Source organism: Eschrichtius robustus, chromosome 18 (genome assembly GCF_028021215.1).
Source record: "Eschrichtius robustus isolate mEscRob2 chromosome 18, mEscRob2.pri, whole genome shotgun sequence".
Taxonomy (NCBI): domain Eukaryota; kingdom Metazoa; phylum Chordata; class Mammalia; order Artiodactyla; family Eschrichtiidae; genus Eschrichtius; species Eschrichtius robustus.
In genome coordinates this window covers 17,047,347-17,064,998 of record NC_090841.1, presented here as the reverse complement: position 1 = coordinate 17,064,998, position 17,652 = coordinate 17,047,347, and the positions used below count along the sequence as shown (strand labels likewise).

The 17,652-nt window shown below is 37.8% G+C and overlaps 2 protein-coding genes across 4 annotated transcripts in view; one reads left to right on the top strand and one right to left on the bottom strand.

Annotated features, from left to right (window-relative positions):
* SERPINE3 (serpin family E member 3) overlaps positions 1-10,074 on the top strand; it is a 30,189-nt gene extending 20,115 nt beyond the window's left edge. The window contains exons 6-8 of the mRNA XM_068526644.1: positions 6,902-6,988; positions 7,501-7,584; positions 10,031-10,074. Coding sequence (XP_068382745.1) covers positions 6,902-6,988; positions 7,501-7,584; positions 10,031-10,074 — 215 coding nt within the window. The remainder of the gene's footprint in view (positions 1-6,901; positions 6,989-7,500; positions 7,585-10,030) is intronic.
* Positions 1-17,652, bottom strand: part of INTS6 (integrator complex subunit 6) — a 109,435-nt gene that overhangs the window by 10,340 nt on the left and 81,443 nt on the right. For 2 of the 3 annotated variants that reach the window (XR_011071000.1, XR_011070999.1), the window contains exons 16-18: positions 14,859-15,233; positions 13,319-13,412; positions 11,540-11,682 (exon numbers count right to left, since the gene is read on the bottom strand). Coding sequence is in view for 1 of the 3 variants with exons in the window: in XM_068526643.1 (XP_068382744.1) it covers positions 11,589-11,682; positions 13,319-13,412; positions 14,859-15,233 (563 nt within the window). In the remaining 2 variants the exon portion in view is untranslated. Of the gene's footprint in view, positions 1-11,180; positions 11,683-13,318; positions 13,413-14,858; positions 15,234-17,652 lie in introns of those variants that run through there. The other variant, XM_068526643.1, reaches the window with a different exon arrangement.

Here is a 17,652-nt window from a genome sequence, read left to right as displayed (position 1 = left end):
CCCAACCAGAGGTGATTACAGAGCTAGTGGCCCAACCCAACCATAAAACATAGCCAGAAGCCCCACCTGAACAGGGAGCCCCCACAGTGGCCCCACTTGAACGCACAGTCCAGCCAGCAGACCCACCCAACCAAGTAACCCAGCCAGCAGCAACCCCTGCAACCTCAGAGCATATGCAGTAGCCTTGCTCAAACAGAGACCCTGATAGAGAGCCTTACTTGCCCATGACTGCTGCCAGCCGACTGGTGAAGGTCTTTCCCTGCCAAAGCAAACCTGTGAAGTCTGGAAGAGGAGACTGCTTACTTAAATACATAGATATTAATGCAAGGAATGAAGGATCATGAAGAATCAGAAAAACATGAAACCACCAAAAGAAATAAATAAAGCTCCAATAACTACCCTAAAAAAATGGAGATCTGTTAACTGTCTAACAAAGAACTCTGAGTAATCCTCTTAAAGAAGTTCAGAAAACTACAAGAATGCACAGACAAACAAAATTAGGAAAACAGTGCACAAATCAGTAACAAGTTCAGCAAAGAAATAGAAACCATCAAAAAAACAAAACAGAAATCCTAAAGCGTAAGAATATAATGACTGCACTGAAGATTAAGAGAGCTTCAATAGCAGACTTGACCAAGCAGAGGAAAAAAAATCGGTGAACCAGAAGATAAGTCATTTGAAATTATCTAGTCAGAGGAGCAAAAAGAACAAAAGAGTGAAGAAAGCCTATGGGAGCTGGGGACATCCATCAAAAGAAACAATATATATATTATGGGAATCCCAGGAGGAGAAGAGAAAGAGAAAGGGATAGAAAGTGTATTTAAAACAATATTGGCTGAAAACTTCCCAAACTTGGAAACATAAATAAATGGGCATCCAGATTCATGAGGGCCCAATGACCCCAAATAGGTTGAACATGAAAAGGGCTACACTAAAACACATTATAATTAAATTGCCAAAAGTCAAAGACAAAAGAATTTTGAAAGCAGCGAGAGAGAAGAAACAAGTTACATACAAGGGAACCCCCATAAGACAATCAGTGGGTTTCTCAACAGAAACTTTGCAGGCCAGGAGAGAGTGGGATGACACATTCAAAATATTGAAAGAAAAAACTGTTAACCAAGAATACTATACTGGGGCTTCCCCAGTGGTGCAGTGGTTGAGAATCTGCCTGCTAATGCAGGGGACATGGGTTCGAGCCCTGGTCTGGGAAGATCCCACATGCTGCGGAGCAACTAGGCCCGTGAGCCACAACTACTGAGCCTGTGCGTCTGGAGCCTGTGCTCCACAACAAGAGAGGCCGTGATAGTGAGAGGCCCGCGCACCGCGATGAAGAGTGGCCCCCGCTTGCCACAACTAGAGAAAGCCCTCGCACAGAAACGAAGACCCAACACAGCCAAAAAAAAAAAAAAAAAAAAAAGAATACTATACTGGCAAAACTGTCCTTCACGTATGGAGAGACAAAGACTTTCCCAAGCAAACAAAAGCTGAGGGAATTCATCACCAATAGACCTGCCTTACAAGATATGCTAAAGGACATTCTTTCAGCTAAAATAAAAGAATGCCAATTAACATTGTAAAACGTATGAATGTGTAAAAATCACTGGTAATAGTAAATATATCATCAAAATCAGATTCTCTAATATTGTAATGGTGGTATATAATTAGTTAGAACTAATCAATAAGTTCAGTAAAGTTGTAGCATACAAAGTCAACAGACAAATATGAGTTGTGTTTTTTATACACTAACAATGAACTATCTGAAAAAGAGATAAAATAATCCCATTTACAATTGCATCAAAAACAGTAAAGTACGTAGGAATTTAACCAAGGGAATGAAAAATCTCTACACTGAAAACTACAACACATTATTGAAAGAAATTGAAGAAGATACAAATAAATGAAAAGACATCCTGTGTTCATGGATTGGAAGAATTAATGTTGTTAAAATGTCTATACTACCCAGACCAATCCTCAGATTCAATGCAATCCCTATCAAAATTCCAGTGTTTTTCACAGAAACAGAAAAAAACAATCCTAAAATTTGTATGGAACCACAAAAGACCCAGAATAGCCAAAGTAATCCTGAGAAAGAACAAAGATGAAGGTGTCACACGTCCTGATTTCAAACTATATTACAAAGCTATAATAATTGAAACAGTATGGTACTGGCATAAAAACAGACAAACAAATGGACCAGAATTGAGACCCCAGAAATAAACCCATGCATATGGAGTCAACTAATATTTGACAGGGAAGCCAAGAATACTCAGTGGGGAAAAGATAGTCTCTTCAGTAAATGGTGTTAGGAAAACAGGATATTCACATGCAAAAGAATGAAACTGGACCCCTATCTTACACCACTCACAAAAATTAACTCAAAATGGATTAAAGACTTAACTGTCTGAAACCATAAAACTCCTAGAAGAAAACATAGTGGAAAACTCCTTGAAATTGGTCTTGGCAATTATTTTTTGGATATGACACCAAAAGCACAAACACCAAAAGCAAAAGTAAACAAGTGAAACTACATCAAACTAAAAGCTTCTTCACAGCAAAAGAAATAACTCACAAAATGAAAAGGCAACTTATTGAATGGGAGAAAATACTTGCAAACTACATATCTGTTAAGGGGTTAATATCCAAAATGTCTAAGGAACTCATACAACTCAATAGCAAATCATCATCATCATCCAATTTAAAAATGGGTAGAGGATCTGAATAGACATTTTTCCAAAAAGACATCCAAATGGCCAACAGGTACATGAAAATGTGCTCAACGTCGCTAATCATCAGGGAAATGCACATCAAAACAATGAGATATCACCTCACATCTGTGAGAACGGCTGTTATCAAAAAGATAAGAAATAGCAAGTGTTGGGAATTCCCTGGTGGTCCAGTGGTTAGGACTCCACACTTTCACTGTCGAGGGCGCAGGTTCGATCCCTGGTCGGGGAACTTAAGATCCCACAAGTTGTGTGGCACAGCCAAAAAGAAAAAAATAGCAAGTGTTGGTAAGGACGTGGAGAAAAGGGATCCCTTGTGCACTGTTGGTAGGAATGTAAATTGGTGCAGCCACTATGGAAAATAGTCAAATAGAACTACCATATGATCCAGCAATTTCACGTCTGGGTATATATCCAAAGGAAATTAAATCACTGTGTCACAGAGATATCTGCACCCTGATGTTCACAGTAGTATTATTTATAACAGCCAAGACATGGAAAAAAGCTAAGTGTCTATCAACAGGTGAATGGATAAAGGAGTTGCAGTACATACATATGCAATAGAATATTATTCAGCCATAAAAAAGAAAATCCTGCCATTTGCAACATTATAGAAAAACCCTGAGTGCATTACGGTAAGTGAATTAAGTCAGAGAGAGAAGACAAATACCGTATGATCTCACATATATGTGTAATCTGAAAAACCTAAACTCATAGAATCAGAGTGTACAATGGTGGTTGCCAGGGTGGGGAGAATGGATGAAGGTGGTCAAAGGGTACAGATATATTATTTGCGATATATACATACATAAAATACCATTGTACACCTTAAATGTACACAATGTTACATATGTCAATTACATCTCAACAGAGCTGGGTGGGAGGGTGGGGAGAAAGAAAGACGTGAGGAGTGGGCTAGAGGAGAAGGATGGAGAAAGGAACTAACCACCTACTTTCAGAGGCCATTTCAGATTCTTTCCAGCACTCCCTCTGTATATGATGGGCTGGGTGCTATGTGACACACACTTGACATCTACAACTAAGTGACAAGACGATGAGAAAGATAAACTAGAAGCAAATTCTGGCAATAACTTTTTCAAAGCCATTAATGTTGCCAATAGTAAGTGATAATAACTGGGAAGACAAAAGACACAGCAAATGATAATGTTTGTCCTGCTTTGTGGGAAGCTGAGGATGAAATGTAGGATTACTAATCTATATTTTGCAAATCTTACATTTACACAATGTCATATTATCAAAACTCTTAAGCCTTTTGAGAGGATGGCCAATCACATACAAAGAATGACGGGCTCCACTCACAAAGGGGAAGGGACACTAAAACAGTCTTTTGGATGAGATTTGCCAAAGACTCGTTCTGTGCTGTGCCCCTGTGATTCCAAGGACAGCAACCAACATTTCCTTACAAGTGAAATCAGATTAAAGAACATTAAGGCAGTTGTTTTTACGGGGAAATGAAACAAATGTACAGTGTGAGGAGTGTCGAGTATGCATTCATCCAACATTTACTAAACACATACGTGTACCAAGCGTTATTATGCTAGTTGAGCAAAGTAAATATTTAAAATGAATAACACAGCTTCTGCTTTCTGGGAACTAACAATCTAATGAGGAAAGATGAGATGGAAATACTTATAGAAGATGTTATGGAAGAAGAAGAGAGTATGCCAGGGAGGGCAGGAAGAATTTTACCCATTTGCTTTGGATATTGAAACGTAATATAGGAGCAGAAGAGTTTATTGTGGGGGGGGAAGGCGGCTAGTTTCCCGAAGTATGTTTTGTAGAATGCTAACCTGGTAAATTTGGAGACAGGAGATAGTGTGGGTAGTTCCATGGTTAAACACTACATATTGTAGCCCTCCTGTGGAGATTCACTATGAACATTAGCAAATTAGCAGCTCTAAGAAGTCCACTGTTAAAAACAAAAGCACAAACCTATTCAACTTGCAGTTCCCATTGTAATTACTCATGGAACCCTTTTTAATAGAATAGCACCTTTAAGCAACCTTGGGAACAAATTTTGGGGAAACAGGTTGTACATCCGTCAATGGCACTAGGCAGCTGCCAACACTGCAGGAGAGGATGAGCCCAAAGCCAGGAGAATCCCTTTGTGCTGATTTCATTAGTAGCATAACATTTCCAGAGCTACTTAACAAAAGTAAGCAAATAGGGATCTGTAATACGAGATCAAGCAAGAAAAACACAAACCCACAGATGACTCCTGAATCCTTATTTTGATCACAAATATTGGTCTTCTGAAATGTTAACTCTTACCAGAGATAAAATGTATGCGAGATGAGGATGCTGGGACATGACAGGCTACGGGTCTTAGCCTATGTCTGTGCAAACATGTAAATGTCAGTTATTGGACCACTCCTGTAATATGATGGAGAAAAAAGCTACTTAAATGAAACCTCAGTTGCAGTTTCAAGAAATTCAAAGAGCCAAGCCCATCTAACCAAAAACTCATTCATACCAACCAGTCGACCCCATTTCTCACATTGTGCCAGGGTGCCTGGTCTCTAACACAAACGCATTTACTATATTCTAGCTGATAAAGAACCTTTGCTCATTTCATTAACATTTATTTTAAATGTTCAGATGGCATACTAGATAGTAACGAAGTCACAGATTAGTAAAAGCTTCTCATGACCATCAACCATTCCTTATACACACAATTCTGATCTGGGCACTGCATTTCAGTTTGCTCAATGAGTTAGTGAGACAGGCTAGTTATTGTAGAGAAATTTGTTTCTTTTCTAAAAGATCCTACAGAAAAAGACCAACTGCTACAATCAATCAGATTCTGCACTGGTTTTAGGACAAGTGATGGCAAGTGAATGTTTCCGTTGATTTTTCTCTTCCTCTGGCCCTTGTCTGGTTCCCTTCACTGACGCTGCAAAGTATCTGTTCCGTACGGTGAACACAGCCAACTCACAATTTCCTGTGTATGCCTTATTTACAAGATGGACGAAATGCTGCATATTCTGTACTCCACTGGTATTATTCTCTCACAGCATTCATTGGCCATCCCCTTGTATGTGCATGAGAAATGCAAAACAATTTAAATATTAGTCTAAGATCAAACAAAGAAGCCCCCTCAAAATACATGTCCATCACAATGATTATTTTAAGACTCTTGCCACAGCTCCCTTTCCAGTGCGTGCTACAGTTGACTAGAACACACTTTTCCAAGGTGGTGGCGTCTGTATGGAAGGGTGGGGTGGAAATAGGCACTGCACCTGCTGTCAGAACACCTGCATATGCCCGACTGGACCTCTTGTCAAGTGTGTGGCCTCAGATGACTTCACAGCTCACTCTAAAATGAGAGGGTTGGACTGAATGATTTCTAAAGTTTCTTCTCATTCTAAAGATTCTTACTTTCATTCTTTGTGTTATCAAGTACCGTTTCACTGTGGAGAGTTGTTTAAAAATTATTGATGGCTAAATTACAAAAACCTGTCAATTCCTCTAACGCTTGGATCACTCAGATTCCTATTTGCTAAGCTTATAATATCTTTGAAATTGTTGGCATACAACTATTATAGTTCTAACTTCTCATTTTCTTTGCAAATTCTAGCCAATAAGGCAAGATAATTGCATAACTGATATACTCAGTACACAGAATGCAGTCATGAGGCATGAGACATTTTTTATACACTGCCTTTTAAGGCCCATAGTACAAACCTCTGACTGTCATTTAAAAGTGGCTCTTAAAATGCAGCCCAAGAAGGCATTCAAGGGAAATCATCTCAGAAGCTTGCTGAATGTGCAGATTCCTGGGCTCCAGAATTTGCATTTTAACACATACTATGGCAATTCTTATACCACCGAAATTTTAGAAATACTAAAGGAAAGATTTCAACAGTAACTAGAAATTATTTTTGAAAATTAACTATTGAAAAAAATGGGGCACAGCCCTGAATGTTAATCTGAGAGGGGTTATTTATTAGATAATTTACCAAATTTGAGGTTTTGAAAGTTGCATAAATTATTGTACCTTAAAATTTTCCAAACAAATCTCTTCCTAACTACACAGTAAGCAGCATACGAACGAGATGGTAAGTAAAGTCCATTCTTTAAAAATGTACTCAAATCTTTCAACTAAATGCATCAAAATGCAAATAAACAATCACACTTTAATGTCCTGGGATTAGGCCAAGATGGCGTTTATGTTTCTGAAGCAATCCACAAGGCCAAGATTGAGGTTTCAGAGGAAGGCACCAAGGCATCTGCAGCTACAGGTATGTTCCTAGGAGCACAGAGTGTCAGCAACACTCAGTCAGCTGCTTCCCTGTTATCTCCCTTTGTTAGATTTATCCAGTTCAACCTTCACACTTCTAAGCCTCCCCACTAAAAACCCAAGTCCACATGTAGTAGAGCATTCTAAAAAAAGAAATGTTAACAGAACAAAGTTTTTGAAAAATGATGGGAGAAAAGAGATAGCCATTTTGAAAAGGATTTGTAGCACGACCCCATAAACAAGGAATAGAGTCATTCTGAAAATTACCTTCAGGAAGGAATTTATTCCATGGAATATTTTGAAAATAGGACACAGTGTTGGCTAAGTGGTATCTTTTCTCTTTAATTTTCCCATTTGCACCCCATCATAACACTAAACAATGCTATATCATTAGGATACTTTTATTTCTCCAAAAATCAAGGCATATAAGTGACTTCGTATCCAATTTTAATAGTGACTTTCCTCAAATGGAGAGAAAATACAATGGGATTCTATTCTTTATCTTTCCTGCAGCTCTGTTGTTACTGAAAAGGTCTCGGATTCCTATTTTTAAAGCAGATCGGCCATTCATCTTTTTCCTGAGAGAACCCAACACAGGTATTACAGTTTCTTTTGATAGGAGTCACATAAATTAAATATTTATCAGCACCTCTCTAGCAACAAAGCCTCATTTGTCCACCCTAACCTTAAAACAAGCATTCCTTCTAGCTGGTTTCTATGGTGCTTCAGAAGCTTCTCAGTTGCTATGTCATGTATCCTGAGAAAGGGGAATATTTCATAACTACTGAGGAAACTAACATCCTCTGTGGCTTTTTTGCCTTCTGTTTCTCTCAGCTCATTTATAGTTGACGTAGGTCTTTAAAAATTCAGGTTTCTACTTCTGGGGAGACTTAAAAAGTCATGAAAGTAAAATAAGTGATAAATCTTTTTTCCCCATTGTTGCCGAGCTTTCTTGGCCTTGTAGGATGAAAGAATTCCTTCAGGCCACTAGAGTGTCCAAGCGGTCCTCTGGCTCTCAGCCCCCCTAGTATCCTAGGGAATGCACCTGCATTTCTATAGTTTTTCTGTTGATCTTTCTCAAGCTTGCTAAAGTTACACAAGAATCAAATGTTTGCCCTAGTACTTGTTAAGTCCCACCATACAACCTCATCTTAATCCAAAGAGGGGATGGTACAGGCAGAGCCTTAGCACATCAGAAGGACAAGCAAGTCCTTTAAGCATCAACCACAGTGAACAAAGTACTCACATTACTCCTCTTAATGTTGCCCCACCCTCTCTGGCAACTACTTATCAGCCTAGGAAAGAAAAAGATTCTCAGTAAAGAGTTGTTGGCAAGTCTAAACAATGTGTTAAAAAGAAATAGGATGGAACAAGACTAACAAAATCAAGCAAAAGTGGATCTACTTTAACTAAACATCAGGCATTATTTTTATTTATGGAGAGAAAAAAAGTCAAGTTAGAATAATGAAAATTACGCATAGGTTTTACACAAATTGTTAAGGAAATACTGTCAACATCATTTTATCTGAGAATCATTTGCATACTGCTGTAGCTTGTGTTAGAAATCAAAGAGACACTTGTGACAAAAAGGATGAAGATAATCATTCACTAGGAAATAATCTGTTGGGGGATTATTTGGGGAGAAAAAGTCCATCAACAAAATATATCCTCTTAGTATTTCACCATGATCATCCCAACCCCATATTTATTAGATGAAAATGTCACTTATCACTCAGAACAGGCAACAGAGAGCCCTCTCTTAGAAAGGATACAGGTCAAAAAATGAAAGATGAAAAAAAAAAACGACAGGTTCTACTCCCTCAAGAAACAAAGAAACAGGACTAAACTTGAACAGAAAGGTCACTGTCAAAAGCTCATAGCCAATAAAGGTTGATGACAGTTAAGAGAGAACAGTTTCTCTCTTGGAATTCAACTGCATAAAATGATGTAAAATCTTTGAACTACCTAGTAAAGGACACACCACTGTTTCCGTGATAAGAGTTTCCAGAACGGCTATAGTAAACAGAATGAAAATACAATCCAACACCAGTTCCATAATCCGCCGCATGTCTAAATACAGTCCTTGTGAATTTATTTACCTCTCTTTCTGGGAGGTACTTGCTCATGACACACAAGGCAAAGTGGCTATTCTTCTGGTGACGGGGTATTGAAAGGACAAATGAGTCTCAGCCTTCAGTACACCAAATTGACAAAGCTTACTGATAAGGGTAAATAATGACTCAATCAGTTGACAAATGGGACACATACAAGAACATTACAAAAAATGATCTTAACCTGAAAATTAAACTGTTGGAGAACGTCATTTGTCCAGCCTACAGTCATCCATCCATTGATCTAAAGGGCCTAAAAGACATGATATTCCCCTCCAATGTACTCCCCGTCCCCTTTGCTTACAAAAATTCTGCAGTATTTCACTAATTCAACTAATATGCCCTGTTTCTTAAAATGTAAAAAAAACCTGCAAGAGATGAGATATTAAGCTTGAATTTTGATGGGTTTCAAAGCTTGTGACTAGGTTTTGGGATGAGGGCGTAGAGTATGGAGGCAGAGAGATTAAGGACAAAAAGAGGAGACGGAACAAACTGCTTCTTTCCAACTCCCTCTAGGGTTCATACCCCAAAATGTATTAAAGGTCAAGAGTCTAAAGGATTATTACCTTATGAGCAACCTGTGAAATGCAAATAAGAACTTTCTGATAAGGAAAGTGGCCAAATATTGGACTAGATTGAGTCCCTTTCCTAAATATTCTTGTTAAGTATTAACTTTTATCTGAATGACTTGTAGTCCCCCTCCTGTTAATCTCAGAATCTAAACATATATAATTTAACACCAGACAGTATATTCTGGATTTTGTGTATCTCTTGTTGAATTTAGCAATGTGACTGCAGCTAATTACCTTAACAATTCCATTTACTAAATGATATCCTGCTTAAAGGTATTTTGTAGAGGTGAAAAAATGTTTAAAGAATTGCATATGAAAATACTATTTAACACTACATTAAATGCTTTTTTTTCTTGACAGCATTTGTCTTCAGTATTGGGAGAGTTTCAAATCCCCTAAACTGAATTAACAGATCTCAAGCATGTTCTCCACTTTCATCTATGCTTTTCTTCATAAAAAGTTACAGTTTCATTTTGCTATACCCTTGATTTTAAAAATGTTCTGCTAAAGTATAAAAAGATAAGGGTATGTGATTTTCAAATATTAAGAACCTAAAAATACTTCAATTTTACCATAATTTTATAAATTTATTTCACCCTCTCTTAATCTAAATGTATTTTAGCCTTCTTTTCTACTGGTTATCCCAAAAGCACTACAAGGCACAGCAGTGATCTATGAATGGTAAGTGAGTCAGGTCACAGGGTCACGTCCTCAGTAAGGACACGTGAGGCCGTGTTGGACTGAGGGCGGACAGTGAATAGTGTTCGGTTTTCCTCGTCCTGGGTAACTCAGGGAGAATGCAGAATGAGCAAAGTCATTTTAAACATGTTTCCTTTCCATTTAGCTTCTAAATAAAATGGAGAGTTGAAGTGTAATAGCAGAGCAGAACAAAGAGATCCCTGTTGAAACCCCAGTCTGTTGTGAGACTTCTGTAAGTATGGCATCAAGCTGCTAAATGCTAGACATTTCAGAGTATGTGGTACACCCCAGACTTACATCTCCCTAACTGACGGCTTCACCTTAGTGCCATCCACAATCCTAGTGAGAAAGGAGAAGGGGTTGAAGGAAAGTAAGTAAGGAAACCAATAAAGTCCAAAGGCGTCTGCTTTTTAAACAGCTTTAAAGAGTCTGCCTATCCGCCACAGATACCATCATTTCCATTATCTAGGCAGAAACGGAGCATGTTGGGGTGGCCAACAAAATCTAAGAACATAGAGTAAAAAGACAATGCAGATTATGTAACATGTAATTACAGTTAGGTTTAACAAATGTGAACTTCAAGTGGTGTATTTTTCCAATGCTAAAAAGCAAGGCCTTTAAAATTCCATTATCTTAAGATGGTTTTAAATGATTACTTTAAATGTGATTATTTCCTAAACCACACAAGAGTAAAATAGAGCATTTATTGATGGAATAACAAAAGTGCTTTTCTTAAATATTCTTCAAAATACATTTGTACAACTTACAATAATATATCCAAAATAACTGTATATACAAAACATTGCCTAGTTTTAATGTATGTGCTTTTTTTCCCCAAAAATTACAAAGTAACTTCTTTTTTATTTTTTTGGCAAAGTTCAACCTTAACAGAGGTGACAATTTTAAAGGTTGGTTTAAGAAAATAGAACCTGAGGGAAATTGACACGCAAGAGTCAATGACAAGCAAGAGATTTGGAGGAATATTTTTAGTTTGTTAAATAAAAATGTTTTTTAGAGTGATACTTTTCACATTACAAAAATAAACCAAAATGAAGAAAAGGTCACTGTAAAATGATGGAAAAAGGATCTGTAGACTTGCTCTTAGTATTTCAAAAAGCCAACAATGCATGTCAAAAAATGAATGCAAGATCACAACAGTCTTGTATTTACTTTGTATTTGGAGAAGGTAGTGAAATAAGTGGCCACATTCTGTTTTCTTTTAATTGCTATTAATATGGTTGATCTGATTGGCTCTTCGATGAATTTCATCCAAGAAGTTCTCCAGTTGTTCTATTAGCATTCTTTTTTTAAACCTGTATAAAAAAATAAGTAATAGCACTCTCAATTTCTTTTTAACAAAGTTATATATCAGTATAATTTTTTTTAAAAAAGAGAAACGGCCTTGGAAGGATTTTTCAAAGTGAGATGAAAATGAAAAATCAACAACTTTATGATATATAAAATCTCTTGGAAGATTAGCAAATTATTTTATCAGTAGAGTAGTATAGTTTGTTCCTAAAACAAATAATCCAGGCCTAAGTACAATGGGAAAGAGATTATTTCTTCCACAATCAAAAAGAAAAAGGGGGGAAAAAACCCTAATAAATACAAGGGTTATAAATATTCCAGCAATATGGGCTCCCAAAGCAATGACTCCAATAGCTTCTTACGCTCTTTGAACATTGAATGTTGAATGGAATGTGAATAAAATATGAATATAATTCCCCACAAAATGGAAGAAGAAATGAAATTTGGGCAATTGCGTTTAAACTGTGGTGTTCTACTATTACAATTTGAAAACTAGCAAATCAAGGACAATTAGATGTCTGTAGTATAGGATATAGCAAACAAAGTTCAAGTGGCAATTTTTAAATTTTTGTGGTAATAAATATAGTAGACTAAAATTGCTTTTGTCTGCCTAAGTATTAATACTGCTGATGCTTTTCAGAATATCCAAAAACACTGCCCAATCCATACCTACTTCCTCTCTACTTGTAAACTAATATGACTACCGACCATAATACTACACAACTCTCTAAAGGGTGGCAGAAGTAGAATGCAGGCACCTGGAATATAGCTAAATCGATGATGAAGTTTGATTTGACAGAACGTTACATAAAAAGCAGAATGGGTTAAATACTCAATATCAATAATATGAAAAGTTATGGCCTTATCTTGAAACTTCAAAGTAACCTATGCTCTAGCCACTCATAGGAAAAAAAAAAAAAAAAAATAGAATTAACAGCTTAAAAACCTTTACACGTAGCATGGAAGAAACTGGGGGACTAATTAAAGGGTGGGTATCTTGGCAGGTCAGATGAGACAAACGCTAAGTTTTCTTACATTACTAAAATTCTAAGTCTTGAAGAAGAAATTAAAAAATGCTTTTTTACTCACTAAACTCATACAACTATGCTTTCCAGTTAATTGCACTTCATAGTTACCATTTATAATCTTGATCCACATTCCTTGTACTAAAGTACATAATCCTGGGCTACTGAAGCAATCAGAATAAGGCCCATTTGTCCAGCTCTGGTCCCCTTAATTACATGTTTTCCCACATACAAGTGAACTGCATTCAAATACTGCCTTTCAAGATTACCTTTTATCACTAATATTAACTGTAGTTCAAATATACAAAGGAGAAAAATTAAAGACTATAACATATAAAGACACCAAAAAGCCACAGAGTAGGATAAACGAGAATTATGCAAGAATCTGTAATGTGTAGACAGAAAGGGTCCATGATCTCTGAAGAATTTCTGTGTAGCTATTTTTTAAGTGAACTTCTTTCAATAAACTGAAAAAAAGAGAGAAGTACTTATATACAAAGGGGTGTGTCATATACATGCATAACAACACAAGTATAAAATAGATACTGTTAAAATACCAACTATAGAAAACTGGGGACTCACTGCATCATATCATAATGTACAACAGATTATTTACCTTGATGCTTCTTTAATGACATTTTGTAAAAATATTAGTCTTGTTTGTAAACTGCCTTGCACATGCTTCAGTAAAGTGAAGATCCTTTCATATTCTTAAAACAAGAGAAGCAAAAAGAAAAATTAAGTGGCTTTAATTTGCACTCTTATTCAATATTTTTCTATTACAGTTTACTACATCAAGATATACTAAGACAAAACCAAAACTAGTCTACATAAAATTTTCACTGCTCATTAGAGATTTTATAATACACATATTTCATCATACATCAACAAAGATAAAATAGCTTTTTAAACACTGCTTTTTTTTTTGGTAAAAGTTCTCAATAGGGTATCAAATATAAAGCTTAGAAGGATGAGTAAACAGCTTTTTGGTAGTGCCACAGAAAAATAAGAAGTGTCCTTTACAAAAATCCATCCTTATGACAAATTCTAAATAAATTACAGCTAACCTGGGGAGTGGATAAAATAGAGGGGGGAAAAAAAAGAGTGCTGTCTCACAGGAATAAAGATGCAGATGTAGAGAATGGACTTGAGGACACGGGGAGTGGGAAGGGTAAGCGGGGACAAAGTGAGAGAGTGGCATGGACATATATACACTATCAAACGTAAAACAGATAGCTAGTGGGAAGCAGCCGCATAGCACAGGGAGACCAGCTCGGTGCTTTGTGACCACCTAGAGGGGTGGGATAGGGAGGGTGGGAAGGAGACGCAAGAGGGAGGAGATATGGGGGTATATGTATATGTATAGCTGATTCACTTTGTTATAAAGCAGAAACTAACACACCATTGTAAAGCAATTATATTCCAATAAAGATGTTTAAAAAAAAAAAAGAATACACACATCGTAATTGGTAGGGAAAAAAAGAGTGCTGTCTCAGTTTCAAGTTTTCACATAAAACTCTGCCAAGAACTATAAGCTCCTAAATGGCCGGTACTGAGTCTTACCCACTTCTGGACCACCCAGGGGCCACCGCACCATCATAGCAGGTGATCTGCCAACATCTTTGGAATGAATGTCAATAATATTGAAACTTTATCTCACAAAGTTCTTCTGTACTCATATAATAGATAGCTTTCATAATTTTAGTTTTTTGGCCTAAACACATCCCTGCGCACTATTATAGTTTAAATCTTAAAAGTTAAGATGGTAGGTAGGTACCATGCCTAGAACTTTACAGATACGAACTCATTTAATAGTCACTACCTCTGTCTGGGTTTGCTGTTACCTTAAAATTCCAGTTGCTGGTTGACAGAATGCTCAAGACTATGGGTTCCTGTCATGGTAGGAACCACGTGTATCTGTGAGTTCCTGCTCTGCTCTGTCCCTCCTACTTACCACACCAAACACAGTACTTTGGATATAGCAGATATTCAGTAAGTGTTTATTGGCTGAATAAAGAACCAAGTCTTATATAGCTCATATGTTGTTTAAGAGTGACCTAAAATCAGATCTATGCTTTAGTTTATTTGACTTTTTTTTTTTTTTTTTTTTGAGCACAAACAAATCAAATCTGATGTTTGTCTCTAATTATACATACTTCTTCCTGGCTTTCGGATCTCTTTCATTATTTGTGCTTTTAGTTCAGTGTTGACCTCTTCATGGCTTCTGCAATGCATCAATTTCTTTCCTTTGTTGAGTGAAGATGCTGGTATATTCTCTTCAGGACATTGTTCTTTATCTCTTGGCTCCTCGTGATTTTCTAAAAATCCACCAACATTGAGGTCATTAGTTCCTAAGTGGTCATGACCGAGAGCCTCTGTATGATTGGTTGGTCGTTCCAGTAAATTGGCTGGAGAAGAAGATGCTGAAAATTCACTTTCCATAGCATTTGGTGTAATATCTGATGAAAGTTGGTCTGCAATGTGATTTTCAACCACATCATCTACTGTCGAATCATTAGTGGCTTCTGAAACTAAAAATAAAAATAATAAGAAAAAAAAATGATGAGAGCCAATTTCAAAGCACACAGTAAAGAAAACTTCAAAGAAACAATATTACAGCAAATCACAACTGATCTCCCTGACTGATGCAAATTAACAATTTGATATGGTTTTTAAGCTTTGCCAAATATATGGTATATTTCAATGTGAAACATTCACAATATTTTAAAAACCTGTACAATTTTTGCCCTTAGGAAGAAAAATAAAAGCCAGTTTCAAACAACTTTTAGTTCTCTGCTTTATTCTATGGCAATTTTATTGAATAAGTAGGTTTTTAATGCTTTAGGGAAATATATGTGATCAAGATTATCATGGTTATCCTTTTATTAGAGAGTACTAGTTCGCTCCAACTTACCTCTACCTTGTAAGTTATTACCGTTTAGAGGCAAAAGTGAACACAGGGAGTTTAAGCTGATCAATATTCTGCATCAACATACCACCAAACTTCCACAGCGCCCCCTTTTCTTATAACCATCCATATAGTCTTCATCACTTGAGCAGTGAAGAATAGCTGGTGCCCACTTTAGTTCACTAGACTACTAGACTTAAAAAGCTTGCAAGCTTACTACTTACTCAATATTAGATTATCGCATTTGCTCCTCACAGAAAGCAGCTAAATTCTAAGTTCTCTGATTGTTCACCAAACCACCAGGACACCAGCTGAATTCATCTCTTTACTGTTCAAAATGTAAACTCATCCCCACAAAAATTCCCTGAACTTCTGACTCCCTCCCTCCTAAATCCTATTCCATGATGTGCAAACTTTACTGAATATTCTCTACAGTAACTCCTGCTTTAATCGAAACCCAGCTCTCCTGCAAAGAAACTGCTGTCTCTCAAACACTCTCCATGGACTTAAAATAAGGATGTGGGGCTTCCCTGGTGGCGCAGTGGTTAAGAATCCGCCTGCCAATGCAGGGGACACGGGTTCGAGCCCTGGTCCGGGAAGATCCCACATGCCGTGGAGCAACTAAGCCCATGTGCCACAACTACTGAGCTTACGCTCTAGAGCACGTGCGCCACAACTACTGAGCCTGTGCTCTAGAGCCCGTGAGCCACAACTACTGAGCCTGTGCTCTAGAGCCTGTGATCCCCAACTACTGAGCCTGTGCTCTAGAGCCCGTGAGCCACAACTACTGAGCCTGTGCTCTAGAGCCCGCGAGCCACAACTACTGAGCCCATGTGCCACAACTACTGAAGCCCGCGTGCCTAGAGCCCATGCTCCGAAACAAAGAGAAGCCACCGCAATGAGAAGCCTGTGCACCACAACGAAGAGTAGCCCCCGCTCGCCGCAACTAGAGAAAGCCTGCGCGCAGCAACAAAGACCCAATGCAGCCAAAAATAAAATAAAATTTAAAAATGTATAAAAATAAATAAAAAAATAAGGATTGGAGTCACTAATCCCTTCACCTTCCAATGCCACTTCAAGAACATTTCTCCATGCACTCTTGAAAAACTCTTGCTCTTTTGAGATTTAATTATCCCACTCAACTCATCCTCTCTCTCCTCATCACTATCTTTACTGACCTCCAGAGCACTCCCGTGGTCACGGATGTCTCCGGCACCTGGTTCACAGACTTCCTTCCACCCCATGTCCCTTGGGACATCATTCTAGGTCCTTACTGCCCAAAGTGTGCTTTGTGGACAAGCAGCATTAGCACCATCAGAGAGCTTGCTAGAAACGCTCGTCTTGAGCCCCACCCCAAACAAGGTATCAGAAGCTGTAGTTTAACCAACCACTCCCCCGACCCCCCCCTGGTTTCACATACACATTAAGGTTTGAGAAATGCTGTAGTATGTGACATCCATGTCTAAGGACATGGCCTGCTAAGAACCTGGCCTCCCAATTCCTCCATTTCTCATCTCCAAGGAACTTTTCCACCCACCCATTTGCTTCTCAAGTCAAACACAAATTCAGGGATGGAGGCATGTGTAACCCTCATCTTTGCAGTATTCCTACTATTGCTCTTGAACTCTGCCAGACTTTCACTCCAGCAATTCCTAATTCCTCTACGTTCTCCCTCATATTAATCAGATTCCTTCTAGATATCCACTTTCTTATCTAACTTATCTTCCAAAATGTATCACTTTTTAACAGTGTCCTAAATTCTCTCATTCTGTTGTCCTCCCATGACATCTGCCAAGCAAAAATCCCAAATTTGATGATGCAATCTATCTTCTTGCTGCAGACTCACATGTGGAATTATGAGCAGGCACTACTGGAGAAACATGACCCAGCTCTACAGAGTGGTCACACTCACCACCTGCACCTGGATCTTAGCACTGCCTAGCAGTCTTATTACAACCTTTTCTCCCTCTACCACAAAAAAAATCATTCAAACCTTCTCCACTGTCTTAACATCTCTGACTTTCCCAATGTCTCCTTCCTCT